At 46.2% G+C, this 23714-nt stretch overlaps 1 protein-coding gene across 1 annotated transcript; it reads left to right on the top strand.

Annotated features, from left to right (window-relative positions):
* Positions 1 to 8798: 8798 nt before the first annotated feature.
* On the top strand, positions 8799 to 9942 carry LOC136481494 (CEN-like protein 2). Its single transcript, XM_066478834.1, has 4 exons — positions 8799 to 9072; positions 9159 to 9220; positions 9366 to 9406; positions 9486 to 9942. Exons 1-4 carry the CDS (start codon positions 8872 to 8874, stop codon positions 9701 to 9703), a joined length of 522 nt encoding a protein of 173 aa, XP_066334931.1. The 5' UTR covers positions 8799 to 8871; the 3' UTR covers positions 9704 to 9942.
* Positions 9943 to 23714: the final 13772 nt, after the last annotated feature.

Raw genomic sequence — 23714 nt, 5'->3', positions numbered from 1 at the left:
ATGTCTACTGCACACACTGAGTGTTTCTTGAGTGCTGACCACCCCCATTGTTCTATTTGCTGGATGGAAATCTTCACATGCCTTCATCTGCATCTTCTTCCACCTTGGGCCATTGACAGTCTCCTCATGCGATTTTACCCCACTGGCGCCATGCTGCCTCCGGTCACTAACCTTGAAGCCCCCAAATCCTAACCTTACTTCTCTGGAATCGACAAAGATGCTTCAAACACTCAAAGTGAGCATTAGCTTCCCCACAATTTTTAAGTTTAGGCGATTCAGAGGGACTTGTAGCAAAACTGAAAAGATATCTTCTTGGTTGTCTTATAACTGAGATGCTTGTACGGGTGTCTCATGCTCTTCAAGTTTGAACAAAATATTTCTTTTTGGCTACTGATACGGACAACGTATGTACACACAGCACACTCATATACCCTTGAGTGCACCCCTATTATACGCTACCAAAATAAACCAGCTGAACAGAATCATTACTACACTACGAGGTGGTTCTTGGAATCCTAGTCAGTACTCCTATAAGATAATTAACATATACTTAGAGAATATCTCAAAATTAAAATGGTATATTTGATGAATTAGATGTTTACGAGCATAACTTCAATATAACCTCTATTTGCAGGATTGGATATGAACATAAAAGACTCCATGCAATTTGCAGTGTGTGTCAGCATTTAACACACAAAGATTGCTTGAAGATATGAACATACACTTGCTCTCTGCTAAACCTGTGGCTTGCCGTCAAATGGGGTTAACATTTGACATTTGATATATCAAAATATTATATAGCGTTGACTGCCCAATCCATGAACCAAATCTGCACGGAATTAGCCCCCTGTCAACCTCCACAATCAAAACATTGAAGAGTGTTATATCTTGTTTGCTTGGATACTGACTTGTACGCAACCAGGAGGAGACACATTGATCCATGGAGATTCTTTGGGGGCATGGCCTCTTCCTTCCAAAGTCTTCATGCCATGATCTGAATATCTAATTGCCTCCCTGCATTGGCCCACAGTGATCCTCCCGTCAGTATGGATGCAGGTTGGTTGGTTGGTTGCCACAATGGTCCTGCCTTCAGTATGCTCAGTGGATGGCTCCTTTTTACCGAGGCACCTCAAACTTTGTTAGATAATCTTTTGCATCTCTTGTGTGAATGCGCAGTAGGTGAAGGCGCCGCCGAAAAGGGCTCCCTGCTACTGCACCGTAGCAACTGCAGGGACAGGTGCCGAACGGCTCACCTGCCGCACTGTAGCCACAGCAGGGGTAGGCGTCAAAGTCAGCCCTGCTGTCATATCTAGTAACTGTAGCAAGCATGACAGCTGTACTAGGACTAGATGGATAGAGTTGTATATATAGTTTGCCATTGCAACTCAGTAAAGAGAGAAGTTCAGATGTGTCATCTCCTATACAGGGCTTCGGTCAACGCTAGGTCTCTCTGGCTGTGTGTGTATGCTCTGTTCTCCCTCTCTTCTTCTACCTCTAGCCATAGTGTGTGGTCGGACAACGTCTGTCGTGGTCGGACCGCGGTCGGCAAGACTGGTGAGTGGCTCGACTCACCTGAGCCGGTGATCTTATGAGCTAACAACTGGTATCAAAGCCGTACAAGCACCGTCGCCGGACTAACCACTGGCGATGACGGATGGTTCAGAGATGGGCGACAGCAGTGGCACTGCTGTGGCTGCCCAGCCACGACAGGAGGATCGTTGTTCGCACTGGTGCAGGAGGTCAGCGGCACTAGTTGGCCGACGCTGACTCGCACCAACTATGGAGAGTGGTTGGTGACCATGAAGGTCAAGCTCAGAGCCCGACGGCTCTGGAATGTTGTTGACAAGGGCACCGACAATGAGGAATATGACACGCCAGCGTTGGAGGCTATCCTCGCTGCTGTACCGACGGAGTACAGGGAGCCATTGGGGGCGAAAAGCTCTGCTAAGGAGGCATGGGAGGCTATTGCGGCGATGCGCGTTGGTTTCGACCGCGCAAAGAAGGCGACGGCCCAGCTTCTGAAGCAGGAGTACACCAACCTCAAGTTCAAGGATGGTGAAACGGTGGAGGATTTCTCCCTCCGCCTGCAGACGCTCATCAGCAAGCTGAAGAGCCACGGCGTCACCATCAACGAAGAGGAGGCGGTCTCCAAGTACCTCCACTCCGTGCTGACAAAGTATATTCAGATCGCCCTCTCCATAGAGACGATGTTGGACTTGTTCACCCTCACTATTGAGGATGTGACAGGCCATCTACGGGTGGTGGACGAGCGCCTGGAGCAGGCGACAACAACCAAGGACAGCGGCAAACTACTGATGACAGAGGAGGACTGGGCTGCTCAGAGGAACTCTGGGGTAGCCTCCTCCAGCCGCGGTGGCGATGGCAAGCATCACAGCAAGGCTTCTTCGGAGAAGAAGAAGCAGGTCAACCCCAACGCCTGCCGGTGCTACGGGAAGACGGGCCATTGGGCACAGGAGTGCCCAAATCACAAGCAGGAGAACCAAGACTGAGGCTCATTTGGCGCAAGCTGCTGATGATGATGAGGCCACTATCCTAATGGCGACGTTCTGTGCACTGCACGACATCGAGGCCGAGGAGAAGGGAGAGGTGACGACGGCAGAAGGACCTAGAAAGGCCCTGAAAGCTGTCAACCTCGATGAACCACGCTCCCAAGTCCACCTTGGACATCTAGGCGGTGAGCAGGAGCAGCGGTGGTATCTAGACTCTAGAGCCAACAACCACATGACGGGCTCCAAGGCAACCTTCTCTGAGCTCGATGACGATGTTACCGGTACGGTGAAGTTTGGTGACGGCTCAAGGGTGGCAATCCAAGGGCACGGCACCATCATCTTCAGGTGCTAGAATGGGGAGCACCACGCGCTAACGGATGTATATTACATCCCCCAGCTGCATTCAAGTATCATTAGGATTGGTCAGCTAGATGAGCGCGGTAGTGAGGTACTGATCAAGGATGGAGTCCTCAGGATCAAGGACTGGGAACAGCGACTCCTTGCCAAGGTGAAGAGGTCCCTGAACTGGTTGTACCTGCTCGACCTGAAGGTAGAGCAGCCGGTGTGCCTGGCGGCAAGGCACACCGAGGAATCGTGGCTATGGCATGCCCGGTTCAGACATCTCAGCTTCGACGCGCTTGGTCGGCTAGAGAAGATGGTCCGAGGGCTACCCCACATCAAGCACGGAGGTGAGCTATGTGACAGCGGCCTGGCCGGGAAGCAGAGAAGGCTACCATTCCCAAAGACGGCCAAGTATCACGCGATGAACGCTCTCGAGCTCGTCCACGGCGACCTCTGCGGGCCGATCATGCCAGCCACAAACGGTGGTCGGCGGTACTTCCTTCTGCTCGTGGATGATTGCAGTCGCTACATGTGGCTACAACTCCTGACGAGCAAGGACGAAGCGGCGGTGGTGATCAAGAAGTTCAAGATGCGTGCAGAGGCCGAGAGCGGCAAGAAGCTCTGTGTGCTGAGGACTGATCACGATGGCAAATTCACTTTGGTGGAGTTCGCTGCGTACTGCACGGATCAGGGTGTGGTACGACACGACACCACGCCGTACTTGCCACAACAGAATGGCATGGTGGAGCGACAGAACCAGACGGTGGTCGGCATGGCTCGATCCATTATGAAGGCCAAAGGCATGCTGACAAGGTTCTGGGGTGAGGCTGTGACCACGGTGGTGTTTATCCTCAACCGCGCTCCTACCAAGACCTTGAAGGGCAAGACGCCATTCGAGGCTTGGCATGGATGCATGCCGAGCGTGTCCTTCCTCCGGACATTCGGCTGCATCAGCCACGTTAGGAAAATGAAGCCGATCCTCACCAAGCTAGAGGACAGGAGCACACCAATGGTGTTCCTGGGCTACGCGGAGGGTACCAAGGCGTACCGGCTCTACGACCCACGCGGAGACAAGGTACTTGTCTCGCGCGACGTCATGCTCGATGTGAAGGGGGCTTGGGACTGGAATAGTCCGAGCATGGGGGAAGCTAGCGGCTTCACCAGCACCTTCATCGTCGAGCACTTGGTCATCCACGGTAGTGGAGACACTGGGGAAGAGGTGCCGAGCACTCCAGCAATAGAGCCGAGCACTCCCGGAGAGGTGCCGAGCACTCCAGAAAGGGTGTCGAGCACTCCAGGAGTGGAGCCAGGAGGTCCTGCAGTGGTGTCGACCACTCCAGGACGGGTGCCGAGCACTTCCGTAGCAGAGCCGAGCAGTCTTGCAGTGGTGCCGACCACTACAAGACTGGTGCCAAGCACTCCGGGAGGGGTGTAGATCACTCCAGAAGTGGTGACGAACAGTCTAGGAGTAGTGCCGAGCACTGCATCCGGGGTGCCGAGCACTCCAGATGTTGTACCAAGCACTCTGGCGGAACATGGAACACCATCGACGCTGATGGAGTTCGCCTGACCTCCAAGTGACATCACTGAGTTTGTGGATGCCTTCCATGAAGGTGAGGAGGTGTGGTTTCGCAGGCTGGATGACATCGTTGGTGGCACAGGGCCCTTAGGACTGGCGGGTTGGCTGCTCAATGATCAAGAGCTACTGCTTGTCAGGGTAGAGGAGCCACCCACGTTCACGCTGGCTGAGCGCGATGGAAACTGACGACGGGCGATGCTGGAGGAGATGAAGGCGATCGAGGAAAACGAGACATGGGAGCTCGTCGATCCACCTCCAGGATATCGTTCGATCGGCCTGAAGTGGGTGTACAAGGTCAAGCGGGACGAGCTCGGTGCCATTGTCAAACACAAGGCATGCCTCGTCGCCCGAGGCTTTGTTTAGCGTGAGGGCATCGACTTCGAGGAAGTCTTTGCGCCAGTAGCGCGCATGGAGTCTGTATGTTTGCTACTAGCCTTGGCAGTAGCAAAGGACTGGCGCATCCATCACCTGGATGTAAAATCGGCCTTCCTCAATGGTGAGCTGGTGGAGATGGTCTTTGTCAGGCAACCTTTGGGTTTTGCCGTTAAGGGAGCGGAGCACAGGGTGCTCTGATTGCACAAGGCGCTCTACGAGCTACGACAGGCCCCACGAGCGTGGAATGCCAAGCTTGATGCCATGCTTGGCGAGCTTGGGTTCTAGCGGTGCGCAATCGAGCACGCGCTCTACACATGGCGACGGGGTATGTGGATGACTTGATCATCACCGGCACGCGTGCGGAGGACATCGATAGTTTCAAGTGTGAGATGGTGGCTCGTTTTTGAATGAGCGATCTTGGCGCACTCTCCTACTACCTTGGCATCGAGGTGAGACAGGGGAAAGAGGAACTCACGCTCAGTCAGAGCGCGTATGCCTCGAAGCTGTTAGAGTGGAGCGGCATGGCTGAGTGCAAGCCATGTGTGACTTCGATGGAGGAGCGGCTGAAGCTGACAAAGGCCAGCACCGCGGCGAAAGTAGATGCAACACTCTACCGGAGCATCGTCGGCGGTCTGCGCTATCTAGTCCATATGAGGCCGGACATTGTGTTCACCGTGGGCTACGTCAGTCGCTTCATGGAGGATCCCAGAGAGGATCACTGGGCTGCGGTGAAGCGGCTACTGCGCTATGTCAAGGGGACGGTGGATCAGGGAATCATCTTTCCCAAGATCAGCGGAAGTAGGCTACAACTCACTGTGTTCAGCGATGCAGACATGGTGGGGGACATCGACAGATGGCGGAGCACCTCTGGCATGCTCGTCTTCCTCGGGTCGGCTCCAATTTCATGGTTGTCGCTGAAATAGAAGGTGGTGCCGCTGTCTAGGTGCGAGGCAGAGTACGTAGCGGCGGCCACAGCGGCGTGCCAAGTTGTATGGCTACACCTGCTGCTGGGCGAGCTGACCGGTACGGAAGCTCATCCACCAGCACTGATGGTGGATAACCAGCCCGCCATAGCCCTCACGAAGAATCCGGTTCTCCATGACCGGAGCAAGCACATCGACGTGAAGTTCCACTTCCTCAGGGACTGTGTCGATGGAGGGCAGATCGTCCACGAGTTCGTCGAAATTGGTCGACAAATCGCGGACGTCCTCACCAAGCCGCTCGGCCGTCTTCGACTCACGGAGCTGAAGAAGATGATTGGCATGAAGGGGGTTCAAGGGTAGCAGAAGGATTAAGGGAAGAATTGTTAGATAATCTTCTGCATCTCTTGTGTGAATGCGGAGCAGGTGAAGGCGGCGCCGAAAAGGGCTCCCTGCTACTGTACTATAGCAACTATAGGGACAGGCGCCGAACGGCTCACCTGCTGCACTGTAGCCACAACAGGGGCAGGCGCCAAAGTCAACCCTGCTGTCATATCTAGTAACTGTAGCAGTATGACAGCTGTACTAGGACTAGATGGATAGAGTTATATATATAGTTTGCCACTGCAACTCAGTAAAGAGAGTTCAGATTTGTCATATCCTATATAGGGCTCCGGCCAATGCTGGTGTCCCTGGCTGTGTGTATGCTCTGTCCTCTCTCTCTTCTTCTTCCTGAGCTGGTGATCTTGTGGGCTAACAAACTTGTCAAATAGCAGCTTATGACAACAACCAAGAAACATCACCATGTGCATTGAAGTAAAAAATGGCTTTTATGCCCTAGAGACAGATAAAACTCACTAACAAAGTTGAATGCTGATAAGCAACCTTTTGTTTGTGTTTATATAAAACAAACTTCTTAAGTTTACTATGTTTTATTACATCCTCTAAAATAAAGCAAATTTTCTGGCCCATTCATGTTGTTTTTGTACAGGTTACTAGCAAAAAATTACTCACCGGAGAAGCAAACATTGGTGATCTTGCCTGCGTTTGAAGCTTGCTCACAAGCCAGCAGGCAACAGACAACATACTGACCAAAAGATGCATATGGTACGAAACTGGCCAAATATCCATTATTGGTAGACAAAAAACATTGGTGATCTTCATCACCTCCCCCCCCCCCCCCCCCCCCCCCCCCCAAAAAAAAAAACCCTTGATGGGAGCAATGTGAAAATCACTGAAATCAGTAATTAGTAAAATCAATGCAAACCATTTGATTCAGGGATGAGAAAGCCCCAAGCTAATATTGCTACCATTGGTTGGAACAGCTACGAGATTCCACCACTACCCCAGCTAGGTGTCGAGCAAATATCATGGCATTTGGCCAGGAGCAGAAAATTGTCACCAAACTGAACTTGGCTCCATCTCTACCACTAGTGCATTGTGCCAAGCAGGCATGATGGCATTTGACCATAACAGAAGAATGCATGAACCTGTATTAGGCTCCACCACTTATGGAAATCTATAAAAATATTTTAATGCCTCAATCAAGAGGAACCTATGAGTTTTTTATAATTGAATTGACCTCTCAGCACTAGACAGCACCTACATGATGGAGTGGTGGCGGCACTGCATTCTGTTCCTTTATTCTCTTCAGTGACTTGTTACAGTATTCCAAAGAACAAAATAAACAGATATAGTATAAATCAGATGCTATTACAGTTTGAGCAAAGATTGTAACAGCAATAGAACTCAGACCATCCCTTTTCCTTGACAGAAAAAGAGACAGCTAAATGAAGTTTGCCTAATAAACAAATAAGCCAGCAAAGATGAACACCTGAGTGTCAAGAGGCTTCCACGCAGACAGTGCAGCATTTTATCTCATTAATAATTTACAAAAATATTATAAAATAGGAGGATAAGAATATCAACAATTCAAAGTAAACATCAAATCAAGCATGGCAAATGCAATTGATAGTTTCACCAAAACAATGCATATAGTTCCAAAGAATCATATTCCTTTTTTCCCATTTAGCTCCAGAAAGCCATACTTCGTGGCAAGTTACGAAGTATAGCTCCAGAAAGCCATACATCTAGAGCCATACCTTATGTTTCTTTTTCTTTTCATCATAAGGTATTTAAGTGTGTTCACTAGGAATCAGATGCTAGTATATATATTTCCAGAACAGCTCATATGTTCTTTTTTTGCTTCAAAAAGTGCAGAGCCAATGCATAAATTTGATAAGGTGATTAAGCATCATATTCTGCAGAGCACAAAGGCTTCCACGTTGACAGTGTGGCCTTTTTTTTTGTCTCCAAGCTAATGAAAATAAATGTCCCTCCTTATTTTTCATTTACCTCCACAAAACCGTACTTCTAAACTTGCACAAAAAGTTACATCGAGATGCCATTTTTAAGGGAAAAAGGTAACAATAAATTCTTGAAGTGCGCTCTCCAAAAATCAGATGGTAATAATGATTTTCATAATATCTCACATGCTATTTCTGAAAGGTACGGAGATAATGAGAACAATTTGATAACATGATTATGTATCAAATCCTGCTGAATGAATTGTCATTTAGACCCTACATGTAGGTAGGTGAGCATGTTTTCCAACAATACCAGATAGTTTAGCACCGTAATGTTTACTGATCCACTTTCCTGGGGGTGTGTTATGTTCTAGTACAATGGTATTCTTGAGGACTCCATGGTGATCTGGAAGATTTTGTTTCAGTCATGAAAGAATATCTACAGTACGTTCATATCAATAATAAAAGAACAATTTTGCACATTCTAAATGCTTTATCCCTAGAACTTGAAAGAAATTACATGAACCATTGCTTGCATAGATTCTATCTGTAACTGTTAGAGAATTTAAACACCTTTGTTGGCTTTCTTGGAAAAAGGGGTACATCTTTCCTGTAGCCTTTTTAGCTGCATCCACAGCATACCCAACTAAAAAAACACACATGTCCCACATCCTCTTCTGATCCTACAATTGGCAGAAGGATCCAAACCACACTATAAATAGAGGCTTGTCCTCCCACCAATGCCCAATAAGCAGCTCATCCCACATCGTTGAGTGCATTAGCTTGCTGCATTCAATAAGAGTATCAGTGTGCAAAATAAAATACTTGACCCTCCAACCATGTCTAGATCTGTGGAGTCTCTTGTAGTCGGTCGGGTGATTGGAGAAGTTCTCAACTTCTTTAGCCCATGTGTGAATATGGTAGTGACCTACAACTCAAACAAGCTTGTCTTCAATGGCCATGAGATTTACCCATCAGCAGTAGTATCTAAACCAAGAGTAGAGGTTCAAGGGGGCGACTTGCGGTCTTTCTTCACATTGGTTAGTAGTTAAATACTTGATCCTTGTCTCCAAGTATTCTATACATACTATCCCTTCCCTAATCGCCATAGTTCCTAAAATTTCAGGTTATGACAGACCCCGACGTCCCAGGACCAAGTGATCCATATCTAAGGGAGCACCTTCACTGGTAATATTTGGCATTTCTTACCTTGGGGATGTCAGTATGTTACAGAGGAATAGCACCACATCTTGCATATATACAAACAGCATATTTTCTGAGCGCTTAGAATGAGAATGCTATGGCTAAGTGTTATCGTCCTTTACATTTGCAGGATCGTGACTGATATACCTGGGACAACAGATGCCTCATTCGGTAGGTATTTCCTCTGCTTTGTGCTTAGTCTATTCCTTGTTCTAGTTGTTCTTCGAGTTCATAAGCATGCATTTTTCAGGGCGAGAAGTCATAAGCTATGAGAGCCCAAGACCTAGCATTGGTATCCACAGGTTCATTTTTGTTCTCTTCAAGCAGAAGCGCAGGCAAACTGTAGCTGTGCCATCCTCCAGGGACCATTTCATCACACGACAGTTCGCTGAGGAAAATGATCTTGGCCTCCCTGTAGCTGCTGTCTACTTCAACGCTCAGAGAGAAACTGCTGCTAGGAGGCGCTGAAAATTCCAGTTCTCACTGTTCAAGTTATGAACATGGGCCTCTGAATCTTCTTGTACTAAGCCAACGATCCTATCCTACATTAGATGCTCCTGGGTCCTACATTATAATAAATAAACCAGAAGCATTTTGCAGATTGTATTAGTTTGTTTGTAAGTGACAGATTGATAACTATGAATGGTCCATGATATTGGTCAAAATTACATGTATAAGGCAATCTATCACTGAAAATCTAAAACCAGGTTTGGTGGATATCCCCCACAGGCAAAGTTCGTTTATTGTAGGTAGTATAATGCCTCTTACCAGCGTCACACTATGTTCACTTTTTTGTGGCATGCAATCTCCTGGAAACAGAAAAATTATTGATCTTGTCATGTCACCTTGTAGAACTATGAAGACACGCCTAACTGCATTGAACTGCTAAGTTGTTGGAGACATGATACAAAAGGGAGATATCCAATTTATCTTGGGGATAACCCACAAGAATGTTGAAGGTATACTTTATCCCGTTGTCTTCTCTTTGTGCTCACCATTAGTACAACACACAAACAAACTATTTTCTCTTACAATTTAATTTGAACGACTGTACTTGTGTGTTTTTGTTGCTGCAGAGTGAACCCCATGATCTCTTTGTTAGTTGAAAGAACTCTGTACTAGTCATATGCTTTTTGGATACCTATGCCACTAAAATGCAGACAGACAAATGAGAAATAAAAATAAGAAAAGATATTGAAAGGAATAATAATGCTAAAACTTTATAAAAACAAGCAGAATTTCTCACAAACTGTCAAGCATATAAAGAAATATGCAGTGGAAAACATTAGTCCAATTTGTAACTAAAACTCTTCTAAATTGATATAAAATTATGATCTGTTCAGATTTTTTTTACTTCTAATCTTAACATTTATGTGCAAATGTGTAATCCAGACATGTTGGCAATTCGTATATCTCTCCTTTTTCTCCTGATGAATGAATGCTATTGGAGGAACCCATTAGGTATATGGGCTTGGCCTCCCCTGGAAGAGACATAAGTAGCTGCTAGAGTAGTGTTATGTAAAATCCAACACCACCACCTACATAAGTGCCCAAGGGCATGAGAACAAGACACTCACTTCTACTCATGATTCACTTGCTCCCAAACCCTATTCTCTCCTTTCCTCCCTTCACTCTCCTCTTAAAGTAACCTGTTCAGAACCTCTAGTTCCAACAAATGCAGAAAGTTCAAGAGTAAACAAGTCTCATGCAATCTCAAGTAAATTAAACTTGCTTATAATTCAAGATCATTATATCGGGTTCATACAATAATTCAGAACTCATTTCCGACCTGTGTAAAAATCACACAACCCATATAACTTTGCATCTTAATAGCTATCAATCCTAAGACTACATCGCCACCCATGTATACAGGACAAAAACACCTTAACCACCTGAGTTATTGTAATGCTATTGCAACCAAATCATCATCCTGTACCTTGCAGTAGAGGCCGATTCCTCCTACAATAGCGTCGTCGGCAAGTCCTCCGGCGAACTGCTTCTCTTTTTCTCCTTCTTAGTGTCAGTGGAAGAAGCGTGCGTGATAACGTGTTAACTGTGAACGAGTGAAAATGATGGGATGAAAGTGATAGATGTCTCTTTGGTGAATAGTACAATGTTATCTTAGTATTACTAATTGGAGGCCCGACGAAGCCTCCACGATAATTCTCACCGGATGTGCTAGCAAAAAGATAAATGCTAGAAATTCTCATGTTAATAAGAAACATCCGGCCATTAAATCAAAAATATGTAACCACCATGACCATTGGATCTATTTTGTTTCTTAGAAAATTACCCACTACTGCCATTATAATTAAAAAGTAGACAGATATCTTATCTTTTAGAAGATGAACTGAGTCCAACGTTCAGAGATCGGAAACGCTTCTTATAGGGCTCGCTCTGCTTGCGGGACGGACCCCGTCCTCGCCTGCGCCGCCCCCGCTCGTGACCCCACCACCAGCACACGTTGTGCACGGCTAGCCCGACGCGCTAGGCACTCGCTCCTGGACTCGCGCCTCCTGTCACGGCTGTGCTCCATCCGCTTGCTCCTACCCCTACTGAGGTCCATGCCGCCAACAAGCTCCACACCGGCGACCTCCGTGCCACTCCGCGGCTTCCCGCTCCGTGCCGGCATCGAGCTCCGCATCGACGAGCCTCATTCGTCCAAGCAGCCAGCAGATTGAAAGCGCATGCTGCAATAGTATGTTTCAAGTGTTTTAGATATTTTTGAGGTATGTTGTAGGCGTTTTCTCAAGTGTTTCTAATGCTTGTTTCAAGTGTTTCATCTGTCTTCTTTTGTATGCTGCAACTGTTGCATCTGGACGTTTCAAAAGTAGATCGGGTGTTGCGCATCGGATGCGCATGGGAGACGGCCGGCGGGGTGGGCGACGTCCGGGGTGGCGCGGGACCACTATTGGTGCATTCCCTCCCTGTGCGGGCAGCGTCTGGACGCTAGTGCCCGGATCGGACGTCCGTGCGCTAGCAAGTCCGAAAATCCATCCAACTGAGTACCGGGACCGACGTCGTTGTTAGTAAAACTAGAAGGATACCCCGCACGTTGTTGCAGAACTTTCTTAAAAGTAGCAAGCTATGTAATAAGAAACTATATAAGTACAAACTATTTAGTAAGTGGACCACATCAAAGCCCTTTTTTATTTGAAAACATAGGCACATGCCCAAAATTCAAATAGTAGTGCTTTAACCTCTAGTACTTTTTCAATCAATAGAACATGAAACATCAAATTTTGTGCAAACTAAAAAGGCTGGATAGTTGCAACGAAGTACATAAATAAGTGAGTAATCACGTTGAAACAGCAAGGAGAAACTCAATATAGAAAGAAATTGAAGAAAATGGAGGATGATTATGTAACTATCACTACTACAAAAAATCTTAACCGAGGTATTTTACAAAGGGGCTCAGAGGCGGGCGGGAATTTGAACCGCCTTCTCTCCCTCACTCTTCTCCTCAGTATTTTTATTAACCGAGGCGGTTACAAACAACCGCCTCACAACGATTTACGGAGGCGGTTAAAAGATAACCAGTCTTCAAAAATATATTAACTGAGGCGAGCCTTATAAGTGGCCCGCCTCCAAAAATACCACCACTTTCGGAGGTGGGCCTCTTATAAGGCCCATCTCAGTTAATGTGGCCGAGCCCACTAGGAAGCCCACTCGGCCCAAAACTCGGTCATTGTATATAATCAGTTGAAACCCTAGCCCTCTCAGTCTTCTCTCCCTCACTCTTTTCCTCGGCGCCGCGCACTCCTCCTGCCGCTTGGCCCCATGTGTCGCGCGCCTCTCAGTGCCGCGCGCTCCTCAGTGCCGCTCGGCCTCTCTCTCCTTTCCCTCACTGACTTTACTCTCTCTCTCTTCTCTCCCTCACCGGCCTCACTCTCTCTCTTCTCTCCCTCACCTCTATTCTCACATGGCGCGACGATGGCTCAGAGGCGGGGCTCGACGAGTGCGTGTTGGCGGAGCGGCGGCGCGGCCACCCGTTGTGGGAGGGGTGGTGGATCCGGTCGTGGGCTCGGCCTCCTCTAGCGGCCTCTCTCCCTCGCTCAAATCCGGTCGCGGGCGCGGTCTATCTCGCGACGGTGGCGAGCGGAGCAGCAGCAGGCGGGCTGGGCGACGGTGGCTCCTAGCGGAGCGGATCCATGGCGTCCAAGCTTCCTGGCGGCGGATCCATGCCGTCCGCGTGCCCCGGCGGTGGATCTAGGACGGCCGAGCTCCTCGGCGGTGGATGCAGGCCGATCGAGCTCTCCGACGGCGGATCCATGCCGGTCGAGCGCCCCGACGGCAGATCCAGGTCGGCCGAGCTCCACTGTGGCAAATCAACGGCGGCCGCTTCCCCGGTGCTAGATCCAAGAGGCTACTAGGACGGCGAGGACAGCGACGTTGGCGGCAGCACGCCGGGCGCTGGGCGGTGGCATTGGGCTTGGCAGCCCGTCAATGGGCTTAGCGGGCTCGTCGACAGGCTTTTTATTTTTTTATTTTTTCTGATTTATTTACCTAGGCGGGCAAGCAACCGCCTCCGTTAAGGTCTGATTAACCGTGACCTTTAGTCGGAGGCGTTTGGCTTGCCCGCCTTGGAAAATCGTTTTTACCCGCCTCGAAAATGATTTCTGCAGTAGTGTATGAAATAAAAGCTTAGCAGCATCCTAGAAAAAGGGAGAAATTCCGGGACTACAATTTTGGGAATATAATTTGTAGAGGAGGGAGTTGATTCTCTAGCAACGGAGGAAGAGGAAGAATGTGCAGCCTTACTCCTGAATTTGTTGATGGTGTCTGCCGCATGCATGGTGCCAATTAGTTTGCATTCACCTCTACACGATGGTAGACAACCAGGCACGGGAGCCAGAGGCGAGGAGATATAGAACTTATGCTGCAGTTGAGACTATGCGTCAAGCTGTAGTGTCTTCAGTCGAGGCAAAATACGTATGGCATTAGGGAGAGGAAGCGGTGTGGTGGAATTTCAATCTATTGTGTGGAGTCGCATGCTGTACACGATGAATAAATACCATTACTATTACGTGATCCCTTGGCTCCTCAATGGTTTTGCATCAATTATTTTGAGGTCTCTTCATTTCTTGATGATATTTGGTGGAAGTGTAAACTGAGCTTAGCGACTTTGCGGTGCCTTGAGATTATGTGACTTCATAGAATTGCAGAAAAATATTGTAGTGAGATTTTACTTTATAAGAATTATAGATAGATAGACAGATAGATAGATAGATAGATATGGTGGTACATCCATGGTTAGTTATTAATGTATTATTAAAAGTTATGGATAAAAGATATGAGAGGCAATCTATCAACGCCAACAAATCCATCCACCGAGTATTAAAATATGGTCGTCCATGCTTACAATTAATATATTAACAAAAATTCTAGATAAAAGATATAACGCAAACAATATTTTATCTATATACTCTTATAAAGCTAAACCTCATCAGATGATTTTTCTCTTTATGTAAGGTGTCCACCATCATTCTCCACTAAGTGATCCCACTAGACGTTCTATCTCTTCATGCAAGGTGTCAACATCATTCACCATTAAGTCCATATCATCCCTATTAATTATAAAAAATGTCCACATCATCTCTATCATGTCATACTTTTAATCTTTAATCTATTAACATAAGTCATCTACATACGCTATTTGTTTCATCATATATTCCTCTATAATGTAATTACATATTCTATTGGTTTTTCTTCTATTGGCTTACCGATCTTTTACTAGATTTGATACAATAAAATAGCATGCAAGTCAAATTCATATATATAATACCAAATGCCTGTCGGTGCGGGACCCCCAGGATACCCCGCAAGGAAGGGAGAAGACCTAGTCTAATTAGGATTCTTTCCCTATAATCTTAGTAGCAATGTTACTCTGTAATCCTACTAGGAATTTTCATTGTAAATCGACTAGGACTCTGACCTCCTGACTATATAAAGGAGGGCAGGGCTCCTTAGATCGGGAGTTCAATAGAACAAAGGTACAACACAACACTTCATAATCAATCCAACGCAAAACACCAACTAGACGTAGAGCTATTACTCGATCTACGATCGAGGGCCTGAACCAGGATAAATCGACTGTCTCTCGCGTTTAACCATCGAGTTCTGCATACGCTGAAGTCTGAACATACTGCCCCGGATATCCCGTGGCAGGCTATCGGTGGTCAAACATCGACAGCTGGCGCACCAGGTAGGGGATTTCGATGACTTTGCATCCGAGAGCTTGATGGACCTCGACAACATGATCTTCTCGAAGGGATCGATCTTCATCTTCGGTTCATGGATCTGCAAGGCAGGCGACGACGGCAAGCTCCAAGGCTGTCTCCTTGAATATTCAGATCATCATCAAGACCATCCTATTTCGACGATAACGACAGATCAGCTTGCCGGAAGATTCGCACAGCTCGTAATATCCAATCCGACTCAGTTTTCACAAATTCACGCATCCGATTCAAACTCAAGTTCCGCTTCCGAAACAGAGTCTTATCCGAGTTCTTTCGGAAAACCGAGTTCTTTCCTGACAAAGTTCTGGGACATGACGTCAACCTGTCAAGAATACTACTCGGAATACACCCAGAATACTTCAAAGAAGTCGGGTCTTTTTCCGTTCGGACTCCACAACATGGCAACATCTTATCAGACATGGCACAAGGATCCACTTACCCCATGCTTAGAATGCCGCTGAATGGAGCCCAGGAAGGTCTCGTTTTAACCATAACATCTCAAGACTGCATCATTCACTGGCTAGGTACCGTTCCTAAGGATGACGACACCCAACTAGTCGACGACACGACAACAACAATTCTACCCTACCAAGAAGGAGATTCCATCTATGACTTTGAGACCTCTACTGAAGTTATCAATAGCTCTAGCAGTACGAAAATCAACGACGATAACAGAACAACTCACGCTAGAGAAGTACTCATGATTCGCCGTCCTCGATCACCATTGATCCCCCCAGAAGCACCCGACGTAAGGTCTTCAGATGAATTCGAGTCCAACATATCACCATTTATCCAGGGGTACGATGGTGAGACTGAGAGCTAGAGGCAAGCGAGAGAAAGAAAGAACAAATTGAAACAAGGACGACAACGCCATGCGAAACAGCGGAAAAACACTTGGATCAAATATGAATTAGACCTAGCCGAGTACAATAGAAGAAAATCAGAACGAGAGATCGAAGAAGGACGAGCAGCGAATACACCCTACGATAAGATCCGAGAAGCACTAGAAGAACTCAGGGTGACCTCACATCCCAATGAGAAACAAGAACAGCTTCGAGATTTCCTTCGATCAACGGTTTTTAAAACAAACGACGGAAAGGCAACATCTCATGAACATGAAGATCAAAATCAAAGGAAGTCTGCTTTCGAAAGACTAGGACCAAGTGGAAGTCACAACGGAGGGAGCCGAAGAAATCACAGTCAAAATAACCGAGTCGAGCAACCAAGAAAGGACAGAAATAGAGCACCTACTCAGACAGCCACACAAAACTACTCTCACCAAGACGACAGTTGGCAAGAAGGGGGCATAGAATCAGAATATACAGAAGCCAGAACACATGATAGATTTCCCTGTTTTGCAAATAGACTTGCTTCGATTCGACTACCTCACAAGTTCAAACCGTCCAACCACTCCAAGTATGACGGCAAGACCGAACCAAAGCAATGGCTCAAAATTTACTCACAATCGATCGAATTAGCCGGAGGAGACGATGACATCAAAACCTTGTTCTTTCCTATGGCCCTAGAAACCATGCCACTTCAATGGTTTGACAAATTAAATCCCGGATCAATCAGAAATTGGGAAGACTTGCAAAGAGCTTTCTGTGAAAATTTTGCGGGAATTATTACACATCTAATCACCCACGCAGAGTTAAAAGGACTCAAACAGAAAGGAGGTGAAAGTCTCAGAAATTACTATCGACGATTTGGCGAACTATGAGCTCAAGTACATGACATCACACAACGAGAAGTAATCGAAGCTTTCTCTCACGGAATCATAGCTAGGTGGCAATTTTAAGACTTCTGCAAAGAAAACCCAAGAAATAATGAAGAATTCAGAAGAATAGTAGAAAAGATGATTACTGCAGAAGAAAAAACAAGAGAAAGATTCCCGGAAAGAAACAACAGAGACAACCCGGACAGGCCAAATCCTTGAAACAACAGACATCAGGAGAGAAAGCAAGGTCCAGACAACACTGTAGTGATGGCTGACAAATCAAAGAAATTTACCAAGCCTAGAAGATATAACGACATCGAGAACATGCATTGCCCTTTGCACCCCAACGAGAAGCACACCATCGAAAATTGCTACACCTTCAACGAAAGATACACTAGAAAAGATAGCAAGTGAAACAATAAAGAAGACAATCAGAAAAAAGAAGAAGACAACCATGATGACAAGAGATTACAAAAATCTAGAGGGACAGTAGCAGTAATCTTTGCCGGGATTCCAGACTCCAGAAGCAAACATCAAGAAAAACTAGCACTACGAACAATCATGGCCGCAGAACCTGCTACACCAAGATATCTCAACTAGTCAGAGTACCCAATCTGATTCTCAAGAGAAGACCAGTGGACCAGCGTAGGAAACGCAGGCCATTACCCATTGGTTCTAGATCCAACCATTGCCGGCATAACTGTTACGAAAGTACTAATCGATGGAGGAGCTGGACTCAACATCATCTTTTCAGAAACTCTAAGGAAGATGGGACTACAACTCGCTGGGATGATCACACCAACAAGCACACCTTTTTATGGCATAGTACCCAGCAAGGAAGCAATGCCACTTGGACAAATCACCCTATCGGTTACCTTTGGGACTCCCTCGAACTACTACACAGAGTTCATCAAATTTGAAGTCGCAGATTTCGATTCATCATATCATGCAATTCTTGGGCGCCCGGCACTAGCAAAATTCATGGCAATATCGCATTATCCATACTTGTTGCTTAAGATGCCAGGGCCTAACGGAGTTCTTTCTCTTCGGACCGATTTAAAGCGCGCATTTGACTGCGACGTATAGGCAATCCAAATTGCAGCAAAGGCACAGGCAAACGATGGAAGAAAAGAAATAGCCACCATCGCCGTAGAAACAAGCCAAGAAGAACTAGAGATACCGGCTAAGAGACCAAGCATCCTAGCACCACCAAAAGAAGCCAACGTCAAGCAAATCGACCTAGGCACCGGTGATCCCACAAAAACAGCAACCATCAGTGCCCACCTATCGGCAAAATAGGAACTCGCGCTCACCAACTTTCTTCAGGACAACAAGGACATCTTTGCTTAGAAGTCGGCCGACATGCCAGGGGTCCCAAGAGAGTTGGCTGAGCACGGAATTGATATCAATGAAGGCTCCAAGCCTATGAAGCAATGACTACGACGATTCTCTCCCGACAAGAAGGTGACAATTAAAAAGGAAATTGCAAAACTAATGGCAGCTGGATTCATCAGGGAAATTCTCCATCCGGATTGGCTAGTAAATCCAATTCTGGTACAGAAAAAGAACACGGACGAGTGGCGCATGTGTGTTGACTACACTGATCTCAACAAACATTGCCCAAAAGATCCGTTCGGGCTACCACACATTGATCAGATAGTTGATTCAACAGCAGGATCTACCCTATTATCTTTTCTTGATTGCTATTCCGGGTATCACCAGATCGCATTAAAAGAACAAGACCAAAGCAAGACATCTTTCATCACTCCGTTCGGCGCCTACTGCTATAGGACCATGTTGTTTGGACTTAAGAATGCTGGAGCCACTTACCAAAGAGCCATCCAAACATGCCTCGGTGATCAGATCGGCAAAAACATAGAAGCATACGTTGATGACGTAGTTGTAAAAACAAAGAACCCCGATACACTGATTGAAGACTTAAAACAAACCTTCGAGAGTCTGAAGAGGTGGAGGTGGAAATTGAACCCAAACAAGTATGTATTCGAAGTTCCCTCAGGACAACTACTCGGATTCTTGGTCAGTCATCGTAGAATCGAAGCAAGCGCCAAGCAAATTCGAGCAATAACAGAGATGGGCCCTCCTCAAAACATCAAAGACGTACAAAAACTAATAGGCTGCATGGCGGCACTCAACCGTTTCATATCAAGACTCGGCGAAAAAGGGTTGCCTTTCTTTAAACTACTAAAGAAGACAGACAAGTTCTAGTGGACGGAAGAAGATAATGAAGCTTTCAAGAAACTTAAGGCATACCTCACCTCCTTACCAGTCCTCACACCTCCAAAGAAAGACAAAGACATGATGCTATACATTGTAGGAACTACTACTGCAGTCAGCACGGCAATAGTAGTGGAAAGGGAAGAAGAAGAGCGCGTGTATAAAGTACAATGTCCAGTATACTACATCAGCGAAGTACTATCAGAATCAAAAATCCGGTACCTGCATGTGCAAAAACTACTCTATGCCCTACTAATCACTTCACACAAGCTTCGTCACTATTTTGAAAGCCACAAGATTACCGTGGTGACAGATTTCCCACTAGAGATATCTTACACAACAAAGACGCAACAGGACGCATATCCAAGTGGGCGATTGAACTCGGTGCTCTCAACATCGATTTCACCCCACGGAAAGCAATTAAATCTCAAGCCCTTGCTGATTTTGTTGCCGAATGGACAAAAATTCAACAACCCGTGTCAAGCGCCATCCTTGATCATTGGAAGATGTACTTTGATGGATCACTCAAGCTAGGCGGAGCCGGTGCAGGCATCCTCCTAATTTCTCTAGACGGAAGACAACTAAAGTATGTCCTTCAGATATTATGGCAAGCCACCAACAATGAAGCAGAATATGAAGCCCTCATACACGGGCTAAGAGTGGCTATTACCCTCGGAATCAAGCGACTACTCATATACGGCGATTCAGCAGTAGTCATCAACCAAGTCAACAAAGATTGGGATTGCACCAAAGAAAACATGGGTGCTTACTGTGCTGAAATCCAAAAACTCGAAAAACACTTCCAAGGACTAGAAATTCTACATGTCCTACGGGATTCCAACATTGCAGCAGATGTTCTTGCCAAGCTTGGATCCGACAGGGCAAAGGTCCCACCCAGCGTATTCATAGAGGAGTTATCAGCTCCTTCTATCAAACAACCCGGTGAGACAACCATAGAACTCACAACCGAAGGCAACCAGATTCTGGTGATCAACACTTCATGGACACAGGTTTTTATTGATTACATCAAAGAGAATAAGTTGCCGGCGGAAAAATAGCAAGCCACACAAGTCGTCCATAGAAGCAAGAATTACGTCCTAGTAGGAGACAAGCTATACAGAAGAGCCGCATCATCAGGAGTACTCCTAAAATGCGTCTCATTTGAAGAAGGCAAACAAATCCTAGATGAAATACACTCAGGCTGCTGTGGAAATTACGCCGCTTCAAGAACACTAGTCGACAAAGCATTCCGCACTGGTTTCTACTGGCCAACTGCTTTGAAAGACGCAGAAGAACTCATCAGAAGATGCAAAAGTTGTTAGATGTTCGCAAGACAAGCTCATGTGCTAGCCCACAACCTCATCTGCATTCCACCCGCTTGGCCTTTCTCCTGCTGGGGGCTGGATCAAGCAGGACCTCTTAAGAAAGCAAAGGGCGATTTTGAGTACATCTTTGTAGCAATCGACAAGTTCACCAAGTGGATCGAATATAAACCACTCGCAAAATACAGTGTAGCCAAAGCAATCGAGTTCATCCAAGACATTATGCACCACTTCGGCATGCCCAATCGAATCATCACAGATTTGGGTTCTCCTTTCATAGCTACAGAATTCAAAAGTTGGGCATAGGATTGTGGCTTCAGTATAGATTACGCATCAATCGCACATCCAGAAGCCAACGGACAGGTAGAAAGGGCTAATGGACTCATACTAGCCAGATTAAAACCAAGACTGTATGAAGAACTAGTAGACTATGGGTCAAAATGAATCGAAGAATTACCCAAGGTTGTATGGGGGCTATGGACTCAAATAAGCAGAGCCACTGGATACTCACCTTTCTTCCTGGTATACGGATCAGAAGCCGTACTACCCGTAGATCAGATCTGGATATCACTAAGGATAGAACAATACGACGAAGGAGAAGCAGAACACACCCGAAGATTAGAACTCAACAGCACAGAAGAAGTCATAGTAAACGCTACCCTGTAATCAGCGAAATACCTCCAAGGACTAAGGCGCTACTACAACAAGAATACCTAGTCTCGATCATTACAAGTCGGAGACTTAGCACTAAGAAGAATACAAAAAACCTACGGACGCCACAAACTACTCAGTCCATGGGAGGTTCCTTTTATCATCACAAAAGTCATCGGACAAGGCACATACAAGCTCATAACTGAAGATGGAAAAGAAGTCAACAATACATGGCACATCAGTCAGCTACAAAGATTCTACGCATAAAAACAACTCAAGGGAAAATATGTATACAAGACACAAGAGATGAACGTTCATGATCAACAAAGATACCGTAATGTATCATTGTAACACATCAATATTCATGATCAATAAAGATGATTATCTCTCAACAAACATATGTCTCATGGCTCTCTCCAAGTTATTTCTTAAATGCAAAATGGCTGCAAATACGCTTGAGCATCCCGGCCGAGAGCAAAATAGTTGAAAAGACACTTGAGCCCGCCGATGAGGGTAGCTAACAAGCTAACACCCGAAGTAAAATGCAAAATGGTTGAAAATATGCCTGAGCATCCCGGCCGAGAGCAAAATAGTTGAAAAGACACTTGAGCCCGCCGATGAGGATAGCTAACAAGCTAACACCCAAATTAAAATGCAAAATGGCTGAAAAGACGCCTGAGCATCCTGGCCGAGAGCAAAATAGTTGAAAAGACACTTGAGCCCGCCGATGAGGGTAGCTAACAAGCTAACACCCGAAGTAAAATGCAAAATGGCTGAAAAGACGTCTGAGCATCTCGGCCGAGAGCAAAATAGTTGAAAAGACACTTGAGCCCGCCGATGAGGGTAGCTAACAAGCTAACACCCAAAATAAAATGCAAAATGACTGAAAAGACGCCTGAGCATCCCGGCCGAGAGCAAAACAGTTGAAAAGACACTTGAGCCTGCCGATGAGGGTAGCTAACAAGCTAACACCCGAAATAAAATGCAAAATGGCTGAAAAGACGCCTGAGCATCCTGGCCGAGAGCAAAATAGTTGAAAAGACACTTGAGCCCGCCGATGAGGGTAGCTAACAAGCTAACACCCAAAATAAATTGCAAAACGGCTGAAAATACGCCTGAGCATCCCGGCCAAGAGCAAAATAGCTGAAAAGACGCTTGAGCCTGCCGATGAGGGTAGCTAACAAGCTAGAACTCAAAATAAAATCAAAATGATTGAAACTAAGCCTGGGCATAGACTAGAGCAATTTCAAAAGCGAGACCCTCCAGCTACTTGTACCAAATAGCAAGAGGCTCACGGGCTACACTGGAGATACCTAAGAACGCAAAGATCTACATATAACGAGTTGTTTACAGGGCACAAAAGAAGGCCAGACAAGCACTCGACGGATCAAGAAAGGTCGTCAACACAAAGATCCAAATATAACGAGTTGTTTACAGGGCACAAGAGAAGGCCAGACAAGCACTCGACAGATCAAGAAAGGTCGTCAACACAAAGATCTATATATAACGAGTTGTTTACATGAGCAAAAAAGTACTCGACAAATCATCCGAGGAATAGGCAGGGCATTCAGGCAAAGAAGACATCAACAAAAGACCTTCATTCAAAAAAGAAGTATAATGTCATATTACAAGGCACGGGCATAAAAGTCAAATACATCAAGCCTCATCATCGGGAGAAGGGAGAACAATATTAAGATTATCTACTATCCTACTAGCTAAGTCTTCAACTTCAGGCTCCATCCTCTCAACAGCATCGATGTATTCTTGACTATCAGCTTCCTCTGCTATCTTGGACAAAGGAGCCGCTGGAGCAAGAACCCGGACTTGGGCCAGAACATTCTTGGTGCACAGTTGAGCGCACCTCTTCACAAACTCTTGGAAACGAGTCGAAATTCGAGGAATCAACTGAGCCCAAGATTGCCCGCCATCCGCTGGAGTTCGAAGAACGTCGGCTACTGAACGAAAGGATTTCCACAAAGCCTTCTAGTTTTTAGTAGCCATCGCCAACCTGCCAGACAAGTCTTCAATGGTTTTCTAGGCCTGCACAAGATCTCTATTAGCTCCACGCCTAATCAACTTAGCAAGCGCGAGTTCCTCTTTAGCATGAGTAATTACCTCCTCAGCCTTGTTATGACTTGTACGAACAAGAGTCTTCATTTCTTCAACACCCTCCGAGAGCTTCTGCTTTTCAACCCGGAGAGTTGGACGAAATAGCAGACAACAAGTCAGCAGAAAGGAAAGTTTGAATATAGAAAGAAACGAAAAGAACCATCAATACCGTTGCACTCCTTCACGGCCTCCAAGTTCTTCATGGC

Source organism: Miscanthus floridulus, chromosome 9 (assembly GCF_019320115.1).
Source record: "Miscanthus floridulus cultivar M001 chromosome 9, ASM1932011v1, whole genome shotgun sequence".
In the NCBI taxonomy this organism is placed as follows: domain Eukaryota; kingdom Viridiplantae; phylum Streptophyta; class Magnoliopsida; order Poales; family Poaceae; genus Miscanthus; species Miscanthus floridulus.
The sequence above is the reverse complement of the archived record's forward strand: the minus strand, read 5'-3'. Positions and strand labels throughout refer to the sequence as shown.